This window comes from Lactuca virosa, chromosome 1 (assembly GCF_052849685.1).
Source record: "Lactuca virosa cultivar CGN04683 chromosome 1, Lactuca_virosa_CGN04683_v6, whole genome shotgun sequence".
Lineage (NCBI taxonomy): Eukaryota > Viridiplantae > Streptophyta > Magnoliopsida > Asterales > Asteraceae > Lactuca > Lactuca virosa.
This window is the reverse complement of record NC_136426.1, coordinates 87,012,259-87,026,158: the sequence shown is the minus strand read 5'-3', so window position 1 is coordinate 87,026,158 and position 13,900 is coordinate 87,012,259. Positions and strand designations below refer to the sequence as shown.

The following is a 13,900-nucleotide window of genomic DNA, read 5'->3' as shown; positions in this document are numbered from 1 at the left end:
AAGGCAGCCCAAAATTGGGTCTTTGGTATCCAAAGAATTCTGAATTTGATCTATATGCTTTTGCTTACAGTAATTATGGAGGCTGTGAGCTTGACAGGAAATCCACATCAGGAGGGTGCCAATTTCTTGGTGATAGGCTGGTGTCATGGCAGTGCAAGAAACAACATACAGCCTCTACCTCAACAGTAGAAGCGGAATACGTTGCTGCATCTGCTTGTTGTTCTCAAGTTATCTGGATCCAACATCAGCTGTTGGATTACAGTTTGAACTATCTAGAAACCCCAATCTTCTGTGATAATGAGGCAGCCATTCAAATTGCTAAAAATCATGTCCAACATTCCAAAACCAAGCACATTGACATCAAAATTCAATTTATCCGAGATTGTTATGAGCGCTCGCTCATCCGGCTGGAACAGGTTCCCACTACTAATAATGTGGTGGATCTGTTCACCAAACCTTTTAACAAAGCTCGATTCGATGTGCTTGTGGGATTTTTAAAAATGGTTCGTTTTGAGGATTAAAAATGATTATTTTTAAATTTGCGCATTTTAGTGATTTTATTCTCACCCATGCACAAATTTAGAAGGAGAAATAAACAAAAAAAAAACCCAAAAATATTTTATTTCTGTTTTATTTTTTTTTCAAAAAATATGAAAAACCCAAAAATATTGTGCTTCTGTTTTATTTTTTTTAGAAAACATTAAAAAATCCAAAAGCATTATAAAACAAATAAAAATTTTCAAAAATATGTTACTGTCAGTCTTGCTTGTGGATGATGTACAAGGAAGTGATATTATCAAGTGATAACAGGCAATCTGAGTCTGCGTAAAGTACCAAAAATTAATTGTTTATGCTCTGGGTTTGATGCGCTGGTAGACACAAAAGAAACTAGATGGACTTGACTAGGGAGATTTGAACTTAAGGAATTCATAGACTTGACAAATATTGACCTAGTTAGATCCGTTTAGCCTGACAATACGACACTCGAATAGGTTGAGCAGGGAGATAAACACGGGAATCTACTGGTTACACTAAAGAACTCGTATATGGAACTGTGGATTAACTTTTCCTCGATGTGCGGATTATGTCCTTAATCCCGGTATTGATAGGGTGACTGGTAAATTTCGATAAGTTAGGTATGTAGAAGGTTATATTCTTTCCTTCTACATGTTAGTCATATGTTGCCTCCTCTGCGTGATCGAAAGATCCGACCTGGAATGTAGCATATGCAACTCTATCTCTCTACATCTTCTATCTATGCAATTCTTTATGTCTGTTAGTCATATATTGTCTCCTCTGCGTGACTTACAATCCGACCTGGTACACAGTATATGCATCATTCTCTTCTCAATCCCTCTAAAACTTCAATTAGTCATATGTTTCACCCTCTGCGTGATTGGAAAAGATCCGACCTGGGTGTATAGCATATGCATTCTAAATCTATCTTCTCTCTTAATAATTGTCTACTCACCCGATGTAAGGAGTATTCTGGAAGTCCTTGATTACTGGAGCACATCAGGAAGCGGGACACATGTTCTGGTACAACTAAAACTGAACATTTACAGATTGTCTGTGGATCTCGCTGCTCAACTTAGGTGGACAACAATATCCCTGGTCGTCGTTAGCTAAATGGTCCCTAGGAAATTTTATTAAGAATTAAGGATCGAAATGTCTTGTCCTATTTGGACTGTCCAAATTCATTATAAAACTTTCGTGTTTAAGTGGACCACAATACCGGCGATCGACCAGACAAAGACATGAAGATAAAGGTACTGACAAGTGGATTAAGGTTGTCTAACAACTTTGATCCCTGTGTCACAAAAATTATACTTCGTGATTGGTGAGATAAATTTTAGTCTGCGTTTATGTTATTTCAATTTTATTTTTATTTTTATTTTATTTTATTTTTAATAATTGTCAAAATTTAAATTTTTAATTCTTAAATTTTAGAAATTAATTTTATTTTTTAGTTTTATTTTAGTTTAATTTTAATTTAATTTTTAATTTTAATTTTTAAAATCCTCAAAATGTTTTATTGCTGATAAATCATCTGGAATTTGGACTGAGCATTATACTGTGTGGGAGACAGGTATTTTTCGAAAGAGGTATAAAAGGGAGGTTACAGCCGGAAACCCTTCATTTCCTTCTTCATCCGGCCGTAAACCTCTCAAACTCTCTCTCCTCTCGAAAACTTTTTGTGTGTTTTTGCGAAATTACTCCGTTCATCTTCAAGGTATGATGAAACCGACCGTGGGAATGCTGTTTGTTAGTCGATTCGACTGATTTTGCGGGATTAATCGAAGTTTTTCTGTTTTCGGCGTTTACGGCCCAAGCTTACGGCCAGGAGTTTACGACCGTAAACTTCATTTACGGCCAGGAGCTTACGGCCATGGGTTTACAGCCGTAAACCCAATTTTGACCGTAAACCTCCTTTGACCAATCTTGACCGTAAACTCTCAATCTTGACCGTAAACACACTTTGACCATTTTTTTTTACCGTAAACTCAAAACTTTGACCGTAAACTCCAAATTTTTGGTCAAAGTTAATTTTTAAAAAGGGTCAAAATTGAATCGATAAATTGAGAAAACTTAAAACTTTAATTGCTTAAATATTTCTGTTTTCTTACTTGGTGTGTTTGAATACAGACAAATGGCGAGTTTGAAGTTTGCTGATATGCACAACCTGGCTATCATCCTGGCAGATCCTCCGGCAGCTCATGGAGAGTTCAGATCAATGATGCACAGATTGCGAGAATGTTGCATCGCTTCTGCTCTAACTGTGAACCCAGTGGTCTACAAAAGAATAATCAGGGAGTTCTGGCAGACAGCTAAAATGACTAGAGACGACGATGGTGCAGTTACTGTCACTGCTACTGTGAAGGGCTGCCAGATTGTAATCACTGAGCAGTTTGTCAGAGAAGCGCTTTTGATTGACGATCAAGCTGACTTTCCCACTGATATCGGGATTGAGGATGTGCAGAAGATTTTAAAGAAAATGGGGTATAAAGGCATCTTTCCCCCTACTGTGAAGAAGCTTCTGCCTCCATACTGGAGATTCCTAGCACATGTCTTTGTGAGCTGTATCTCAGGCAGAAGGTCAGGTGCTGATGAGATATCTCTGAGAAACACTGGAGCATTTGTTTCTCTAGCTACTGGGATCCACTTCAATTTCTCAAAGTTCATACCGGATGAATTTGTCGTCAACATTAATGCAGTCCACCGGGATACCTTCTTGATGTATCCCAGGTTTATCCAGACATTCATCGATATTCAATTCCCAGATATGGTCAAAGAGGGAGAGACCCTTGATATGAAATCGTTAGGTCCCCACACGGTTGGTCTCATTAAGCAGAATCGCAAGGGCAAAGTCGTCTTCCAAGGATTGCATCCTCTAGTGAAATTCGGAAAATTTGCTGAGATAAATGAATCTTCCGAATCTCATGGAACGTCAGACAAAATGTCATCTGAGCCTACTTCTTCTGAGAGAGTCATTTCGGAAGATGATGTTATTACAGTGTTAGATCGTGCTGAAGAAGAAGAAACTCCAGCTCCTAATGCACAAGTAGCTGAGGAACATGAACTGACATCTGTTCAGATTCAAAGTGATTATAATGAGGGGTCTTCAAAAGGCGGAACGGAGACTGATTTGTATGAAGACCTCGATCTCACTGGGTTCGATAAGGATGAAATTCCTTTAAATTTTGGTAGTAATGAAGACTTCATGACCGGTGAAAACCTCAACACGCTACCTGACAATATCGATGAAGTTGCTCATCCAACAACGGAGATAAGGGAAAACAAAGACGTTCACGAAGCCACACCTCCTCTTACCAATCCAACAACGGAAATAGCAACTCCTATGGTGACAGTGTCAGGGACTCCTCCCCTTGATGTTGTTCCACCTACATCTGAGCCATTGGAAAATGATCACACAACCTCGCAGGCCTCTCAACCTCCAATAAAGAGACGAAGACTTGACCCTAGACAGGGAATTCCTGATTCGGGTGTATTTCAAAGCTTTACAACTCCACCAACAACTACTCCCGCCATTGTTTCATCTGAACCCGTCAGTGAAGGTCCTAGCACCTTCTATGAAGCTGGTGGCTCTTCCTTCCCCACAGGTTTCTCTCCTCCCAGGCCAGACCATGATGCTGCTTCTGTGAGGCTAGCCAGGTATTTGGCCGAAGAACAATTCACAACGCCTCCCTCACGTGGCAAAGGAATTTCTATTGGGGATGGCAGCTCAGGAGAAGAGAATCCTTCAATACTTGGACTTCAGAAGGAGATCGATGCACTGAATCAGAAAAATATTGATGTAGATCAGAAAAATATTGAGCTGGATATCAAGGTTGCAGACCTTCAGACTGAAAATGCCAAGCTCAATATTCAAGTTGCCGAACTTCTTGAAGATAAAGCTCTGAAGACGAAGCAGATTACTGATCTTCAGACGCATTTTGGTTTGTTGACCACCAACTACTACGATCTAAAGAAGAAGCTGAAAGAAGATTTTGGCGACAAATTCAAGTCATCTGTCGATGAGCCAAAGATCTATCTTCCCAATCAAGATGCTCCCATAGTTCCACCACCTACAAGAACAACCACCGTTGTTGATCGTTTTGACAAGGAACCGGCGCAGGCTCCGAATGTAGTGGCATTGAAACGTGCTAAATTGGACAAGTCAGCTAAAAAAGGTCAATTTTTATTCAAAAGGAGCTCAGATCAGCATGCTCCCTGGGATCAACCAAAGATCACCTTTACGGATCTGGGAGAAAATCATTTCAGAGACGTTTATGGTGATAGGTCAGGGATCATTTCGTGGGGATTCCATGACACTATGAACATGTGGATCGTGAGAAGAAAGAGTGGCAATACTGAACTGTACAAAGATGCTCACGATTTTCACTCTTTGACTAGGGTTGATCTTACGGAGTTGTCTAATGCTCCTTTCTCAAATCCATCAAATGAACCCAAGGCGACTCAGTTCAAGGCAATTTTTGGAAGATCAAGTGGCTAAGGGCTTTCCCTCAATGAAGACTGCAGAGTCTATCATCAAGATTTACCCGAGTGTCATTGATCCCAAAACAAATCAGCCTCTTCGGTCAGTGATGTGGCCCGCTACTGCTCAAGTAAAGCAGATTCCCATCCTTCAGAATCATCCAGATGGATCTCTCAAATCCATGCAATACTGGGTGTTTGATGAAACTACAGCTTCTGCTGTCATCAAACTTGAACATGGATGTATTCGGTTATATGACAAGAGGGATCTACTTCAGTTTGGGAGGTGGGATATACATCGGCTCTCTGATCATCAGATCAAGGTGGCTGAAGATCTTTTTGAGTCCGTTACTAAGGAGTATACTGCAATGGTTGCTGATATCATTCAAAAGGAAATGTGGAATGAAGCTATGGGAAAATCTGATGTGCTGGTGATTGACAAAGACTGAGTCCAAGCTAGCACCAAACCAAGGGGGAGATTGAAGGGTCCAGTTAATGGTTTGGTCTAGGCTTTCAGTGTAATAGTTCATTATGAGTCTTTAGTGTGTTTTGGAAGTTGTTTATCAGTTTACGGCCAAGAGTGAGTTTACGGCCGTAAACCTGTTTACGGCCAAGAGTGAGTTGACAGTCGTAAACCTGTTTACGGCCGTAAACCCAGTTTACGGCCCAAGTCTAGTATAAATAGAGGAGTTGTAGGTCTTTGTCTAGTTGTTGATGCCATAGAGTTCACGGTCCATTCTGTCGAGTTGTACCGGACGTTTTATGCAATAAACGTGTGCAAGCTTGATTTCTTTTATTCTTCTACTTCTATTGTGATTGCTATTGATTGTTTGTTGCTTGATCATTGGTAAAGATCCGTTTCAGGACCTTACAGACTTTGACTAAGGAAATTGTTATGAGCTTCTTTAACCATTTTAACAACTAAGAAAAGTTTAGGTAATCTCAAACTTATTGGATTACTATAGCCAAATTAAGGATTTAAATCAAGTATTGCACCATTGGATTCTAATGATATGTTCATCAAAAGTCAAAGTGAGGAAACCTTAAGTCAACCATCCTTCCCTTATTGATTATACATCAAACTCTTATTTTTGTTGAAATTGTCTATTTAAATCTTAGTTTAATTCTAGTTTATTTCAAGTATTTCAAAAGACCAGACTCCCCATTTTTAATTTATTGTCATTTTACAAGTATTTTTACAAAGAGATTTTTCATAGAGTTATAAAATTGAACCAATCTCCGTGGATTCGATCCCTTTACCACTATACACTATTTTAGTGTGTAATATTTAGGGTTATTAATTTTGTTGGCCTCGACAACCACCAAATTTTGGATAAAATGTGGCATGTTTTAAATTGCTTAAATGAAAAGTATTTTGCTTAATATGTGGCATGTTTTAAATTACTTGAAAGCTTTACTGGAACAATATGCATTTCATATTGATTTTATTAAATATAACCAAATTAGTTCTTTTTTTCAAAGACCAAATTGATGTTTCTCTACTCCTATCCCTAAACCTGAAATCACTTTCCCTTTTCTTCTTTATTGGTTTGAGAAAGTATAATCTTTTGTTGTTGTTTGTAAATTTTATTTTGACATAACCCGTTTTATGGTAGGATAGTATATGGTCATCAGGTTCACAAGACTCCACACATGTTGATATCAAAGGTAATACAAGTATAAATCCTTAGGCCTATTTTCATGTTGCTTTTTCCTGTAATAGAATATGTCCATTGGTGTGAAATTTGTCTTGGTGATTTGGTTTCCTCTTCCATTTGTATTTTAATATAATACTACTTGGTTCTATAAAATTAAAGTAAGCATCTATTTTTTTCCAATAAGATGGGTGAGACTTTTGTTTCAAGAAGGATAATGTGATTGAAAGTATAGACAGAAAAGCTGATATTATTCATAAGCATTCCATATGTAGAACATATTAAAAAATAAAAATTAATAGCCTGCTTTTTCAACCTCTTTAAGTGCCACGAATGGCTATAATTTCTGAGGTAATTTGTGCTCAACTTCTCTAAATGGAAATAACTCCTTTTTGTGTACTTTTGTTTTGTTTTTGTTTTGTTTTTTTTTTTTTGCAATTATCCTTTATCATTTTGTACTTCACAAAAAGTTTCCCCCTAAAAAAGGCTACATTCCGGAGATATGGTCGGAATTGGAATCTCATTCCATTCTAACCCTGCATTTGGTTGCAAATGGGTACATAACTCAATTCCATAGAATTTCAAGATTGAATTCAGTTCTCACCATTTGTACCTTGGTAAAATTACTTAAATACCCTTTTAATTATAATTCATATGCACATCAAAAGGGTTTTAATACCATTAATTTCAAACAAATAAAATGAAACATTTTAATTATATTGAACAAAAGAAAGTAAAAATGTTTTTCTTTTTTGAATTACGCTAAAAAGGTTATTACTACCTGATATGAATTACTTTGTTGATTACTTAATATACATGCAAAATTTTTGGAAGGGTATATTTATCTTTCAGTTTCTTTTTTTAATTGTTGGATTCATAACAAAGATCGTGTATATTTATCTTGCAGTTACTTTTTTCCTAGTGTAGATATAATAATGTTGATGTTATTTTAAGTGATAGTGTTGGAGGATTGAATTGCAGCCTTGGAGAAGAAGGATACCACATAACTAACTGTAAGACCTCGGGAAAGTGCTTCTTTCTCATATTACTAAGCAGATGGGTTAGTGTAATATAATATCTTATATCATGATCTAACATTTAGCATGATTGAAAGGGCACCTTCTGTTTACCAAAACCCAAGACAGAGTTTTTTTTTTTGCTTATTTTTAGGATAGTTTGTTAATGTTGTACAAAAGTACCTGTTAATTTGCTAATGTTGTGAAAACAATGGATGTTTTAGACTTTTGACCTACGACTTTATATGATTGTGGCCTGCGACTTTAAGTGATTCTATTTTGTTGTTTTGATTGTCAAATGCGAAATTTTTAGTTTGTTTCATGTTTTGAATCTGCAAATACAGGGTTTTGATCAGTCACAAAGTGGGTTAAATTTTAAAATTAATAGTCTTCATTTTATTTTTGTGTTAGATTTCGGTATTTTCCTGTTACATGCTGACTAAGTATAATATTTCTTTACATAGAAGCATTGTACATTTAATAATTTGATTTTTAATTTTAAGGGGTTTCAACGATAATCAGTTGATTGGTTCTCCCATGGGCGGTATGAAGATAATTCTTAATATCTCTCAACACATGAAATAGAAATGGAAATCACTTACTTTGGCCTATTATCAACTATAGTTTGGATTCAAGAAATATAGATTGTATATTGAGAGTTGTTGATGCATGAAAAACACCCCAAAATGTAATTCAAATTCCTAAAAGAAAGATTTTAAAGAAGTGTATTGGTTATAACATTTGTGTTGCTTTGCATTTAGATAAATGAACTGTTACAAGGAGTAGGAGAGCTTAAAGAAGATGTGTCTGTGTTAAGAGATCTCATTAAACATGCTGAAATGGAAAAGAAACTTGATATAAGAAATGTATTTCTCATGATTATTCAAATCATAAGTTTTGTGTGTCAAATGGAAATGCACTTTATTTTTTTGGGTTTCACTAAACTGATATGGTTGTGGGTCAAAGGGCAATGAACTTTTATTTCACCCGTTTTAGTATTCGTATACCGACCCACCAAACAAAACGTTGTGACACGTGCAAAGCACGAGCCTCATCATTAGTTATCATTATGTTGAAATGTATCATAGTTAAAATAGAAAGAAATATAAGATGCTAAAAATAACTAAGTTGTTATTATTGTATATTAATACTAATTTCATAATAAATTAAAAAGTTTATCTTAAATAGTATCATTATGTAATCCATATAATAAAAGAGATATTTTTTATAATGTTGAAACTTAAAATTGTATTAGTTATAGGGTTGTAAAACTCGACCAATTCAACAAAATACTCGGCAAGTTACTGAAATCTCATCCCTCCAATTGAGGGGAGTGTGGCCAACTCGATCAAGAAACTCCGATATTAATCAAACTTGGTCAAACTCGAACCGGTTCAACTCAATATATCCAATATCATATATATTTTGTTTTACTACAAACCCAATTTTAACCAGAAAAAATCTTCTCCAAAACCATTTTCGAAAATCTTAAACTTAATTGGACACTTGTCGACAAAGACAATCTCATTTTTGTAGATGATGAGACATTCTTGTGTTTAGTCTCAACATCGATATGGGATGGAAGACATTTTAATCAAACTTATTTCTTTATTTGTTAGTAATTTCATTTTTGTTAAATACCATATTAGCTAAATAAAATAAATAAACAAACGTTATCCAAAAAAAATAGTGTTCAATAACTCCATTTTTTTAATAATCTCGTTAATTGTCATCCAAAAAAAATTTATTAAAATAACTTTTGTTATTATAAAATTAGAAATCTAGTAAAGCTATGTAATATAAAAAGTTCGTTTACTGTTATCTTCGTGATTCAAAAATTAATCAAAAAATGAATTCATTTATAAGTATAATCGAGTTACTCGGTTCACGGGTTACCCAAACCGAATTAAGCCCGAATAAGCAATTCGATTCGGGTTTCGGGTATCTATATTATGCTTATTTGGTTCACGAGTTATTCAGTTCGGGTTACCCAAATAAGAGCTTATTCGGTTCTAAATACCCGACCCGAATAAGCATTCCTCTTCCCATTTCTCTGATCGACAGAAATAAAAATCGCGATTCACACTTCTGTTCTTGTCGTTCATAACAAAAAAAAAAACTACGCTCGTTCTCGTTGTGTCAAAATTGACCAATCTTCTCATCTATTATCAAACTCGAAATCACTTATGTCGATCATTCCTCTTGTTTTAAACTTTCAAAACTCAACCCTTCCTATTGTATCTAAGGATTCACGAATTCCTACTTTGTCTAGTCATGAAAAATTGGGCTCCAACTCAAGAAACTCAAGTAAGAAATTAATTCTCATTATGTTAATCTACTACGTAAATGTTATTATTTCAATGTGTTATTATGTTATGTTAGTCTTTGGATGTTTTATGTTGATGTATAAAAGAACATTGTTATTATATTATTCGGGTTATAAAATTCTAATACGGTTTATTCGGTTTTTTTCGGTTATATTAGGTCCTTAATCATCTTGTACATGTTATTCGGGTAATAACCGAACCGAACCGATTAATACCCGAACCGAACCGAACCGAACCCGTATTGGTTAATCGGTTCGATTTTTGGTTCATGCATTTACCCTTATTCGGTTTTCGGGTTATTCGGGTTCGGGTCGGTTCGGTCCATTTCCGATCCGAATAACATCCTTAATCGAGTATACATTTTGCATTTAAGAATCAAATGGATTCAATTATAATTTTATATTTAGGTAAATGTTTTTTTATTTAATACTATTTAACTAATTTATATTATTATTATTATAAAGAAATTAAAAAATAATGAAAGTTTCAAATTAATTTGATGAAATGAAAAATATTTCTTTTATAATGTAGTAATATAATAATATAGTGTGATATCGCTGTGATATAATATGATATGATATAATATGATACAGTTTTGAGAGTTTCATATGACTTAATAGATTATTTTATAATTATTTTGATTAATAATCATAGAATAAAATAACTTTTTACATATATAAATTCAAACAGTCGTAATTAGTTTTTATCGACATTGATTAATTAGTGATTGTTAAAAAGACAAAATAACAATTTTACGTTAAATCATTCTAAAAAAACTAACCCAAAAAGTCACCGGTTTTGTAAAAAGTCTTTGATCACCACCATAAAACCGTCACAATATCATATTATATAATAGTATGTTAAAAGCTTAACTATCTATTTTGATATTTTATAGTTCTGTGACATGTTACAAAAAATATTATATTCTTGTCAGATAACAAAATAATATATTTTATGTGGTGGCCAGTCCCAACACTATCAATGAAGTGTCAAATGCCAAAAAATATACAACGTATCTCTCCTGGACTCCAGCTTGCTTTATTAATATTCGCGTCGACTTGAAACATTTATAAATTATAATACGACCAAATATTTAAAAATGCCTTGCTTAATCCTTAAAACGAAGGCTACTTTTTCCGCTATAGTAAAATTATGTAGTACACATTGGTAAATAATAATTGAATTAAAAGTGTTCAAAATTAATAACCGAAAATTTAATTTAATGTCACATGCGCCCATTGTTATTACATGGGAATTGCACTTATCAACTATATTAATTATGTCATGAAGGTAAATTGTATATAATTAATGCTCATGGTTATTTTTTGATTATTCCTGCATTTTATAAACACACGGTTTTATTGATATTTTTAACAAAAAAAATGTAACTTGAACATGTTAATATGAATGCTATATTACTTGGTTAAATTGTGATATATGATAACGACCTGTATATGTTACTTAGAATTTATCTTTTGACATGGTCGGTCTGTTGATTTTGAAGAGTCCTTAAAAATTCGGATTAGCAATGGATATTAAAAAAATAGAACGGATAACAACATATTAGGCTGGACGGAATGGGGCGCGGGGAGGGCCGCGGGAAGCGTCCCGCACGGAGGAACACTGCACCAGCAGTGCGGAAAAGGTGGTGCGGGGAGGTGGGTGGGGGTGAGGTTGTCGCGTTCTCTCTCCGATGAGGATTGGTTGTTTAATGTTTTTTAAATTTTTAAATTTTTTTTCCAACGGCTATATGCCTTTAATATATATATATATATATATATATATATATATATATATATATATATATATATATATATATATATATCCTATTATCCTACTATAAATACCACAACACCCAACATTTTTTTAACTCATACCTTCTTACTCTCTCCAAAAAATATTAATGAAAATGTCATCATCTTCATCATCTGATTCGACGGCTCTAGAGGAGGCTAAGTTTATCGGTTCCGTCATGACGAAAACGGTTGCATACTTTCAAAACCGACAAGGCGAAACATCATGTGCACGATATAAACCAAGAAAGCTGCCGTTGCGTAGAAATCGCGAAGGCAGACACGATCGTCTTATAGAAGACTACTTTGCAAATGACGCCATCTATGTTGTAAAGTTTCGACGTCGGTTTCCGGATGAGGAATGAACTATTCTTACGTATTGTTGGCGATTTGGAAGGCCGCTTTCCATATTTCCAATGGAAAATGGATGCGAGACATATAAAAGGTTTCTCTCAAATTCAAAAATGCACAGCTGCAATTCGTTAATTAGCATACGGTATGGGCGCAGACAGATGAGACGAGTATTTTAGAATGTCAGAGTGTACCGTGTGGGAGTATGTGTACAAGTTCTGCAAAGCGATTTGTTTGGTTTATGGGAAACGATATTTGCGCAAACCAACTATGAACGATATCCACCAATTGTACACGGTGCATGAAGGCAAGCATGGATTCCCTGGAATGTTAGGTAGTATCGGTTGAATGCATTGGAGTTGATCATTATGCCCCAACGCATGGCGTGGTCAGTACATGAGAGGCGACCACAAAGAGCCGACGATCGTTCTAGAGGCTATCGCATCACATGATCTTTGGATATGGCATGCATTCTTTGGTCCAGCTGGTGCAAACAATGACATCAATGTGCTAGACCAGTCGCCGGTATTCAACGATATCTACCTTGGAAAGTCGCATGATGTACCTTTTCAAGCAAATGAGGTAGCATATAAGCATGGATACTATCTTACTGGCGGTATATATCCTCCCTTGTCTGTTTTTGTGAAATCGTTTACATGTCCTAACGACCCGAAAAGGAAAAAGTTTAAAGAGGCGCAAGAGTCAGCTAGGAAGGATGTGGAGCGAACATTTGGTGTACTTAAGAGACGTTGGCAAGTACTAGCAGTCGGGGCAAGGTCATATGAAGTGAAAAGGTTACAACACGTAATGTATGCATGTGTCATATTGCATAATATGATTCTTGAAGACGAAGGAAGAGCAATATGTCGGTACAACGAAAATGAAGTTTTGTCAAATGTCGAAGGAGTAGCCGTTGGTACACAAGAGTGTAGGGCAAATAGAAGAGAAGTATGCAATCGCAACATTCATCACGCCCTTCGTGTTGATTTGGTGGAGCACATTTATAAGGCTCATATTCAGCTGCCGATAGAGTATTGTCACGATGATTTGTTTGACGAATCAGACGAGGATTCTGATATGTTCGTCGAGAGCGAAGATTCCGATGACGAGAGTGACGTTCAGGAGAATGATGAAGACGATGAGGTCGATGACGAGGACGATGATTCCGAGTGACGTATTTTGATTTTTTTTAAATTAGGATATTAATTATGTTTTCTATGTTGTGGTTTGTTTGATTTTTTATTTGTGTTTTTTTTTAATTTTCTACTTATTTAAATATTAGGTTTAATGTAATTTTTATTTTAATTAATGAAATGCTTTTTATTTTTAATTAAATTTTATGTTTATTATTAATTTAAAAATTATAAATCATAAAAAAGAATTAATTTTGTTTAAAAAAATAAAAAAAACAATTAGTGAGGGAAGCTTTCCACCCATTCCTTGGGTTTAGGTGAGGGAAAGAAAAGTGAGGGATATGATGATGTGACCCATAAAAAGTGAGGGGAGTTTCCCACCCACACCTTCCGGTCTTAGTAATAGAGTAACCACATATTATTGATGAATAACAGATAATTAATGAAGAAATCACGATAGATTAATTTTTCAGGCCACTTACAATGTGATGTCTTTACGGCTACACACACAGTATATGCTTAAGGGCATCTTGTCTTTTTGGATAAATTTACCACTAAGCTTATCATCAATTTATTATCAACCATTAGTTTTAAACCCATGAAAACCACGGTTGAAAAAAAATATATTAT

The 13,900-nt window shown here is 35.1% G+C and overlaps 1 protein-coding gene across 1 annotated transcript; it reads left to right on the top strand.

The window, feature by feature from the left end:
* The first annotated feature begins 12,533 nt into the window (after positions 1-12,533).
* On the top strand, positions 12,534-13,310 carry LOC145116554 (uncharacterized). Its single transcript, XM_079052895.1, has one exon. It carries the CDS (start codon positions 12,534-12,536, stop codon positions 13,308-13,310), a length of 777 nt encoding a protein of 258 aa, XP_078909021.1.
* The last annotated feature ends 590 nt before the right edge of the window (positions 13,311-13,900 follow it).

What these genes read in the sequence shown, in the direction of transcription:
- LOC145116554 (XM_079052895.1), top strand. Translation starts at nt 12,534, where the DNA reads ATGAGAGGCGACCACAAAGAGCCGACGATCGTTCTAGAGGCTATCGCA.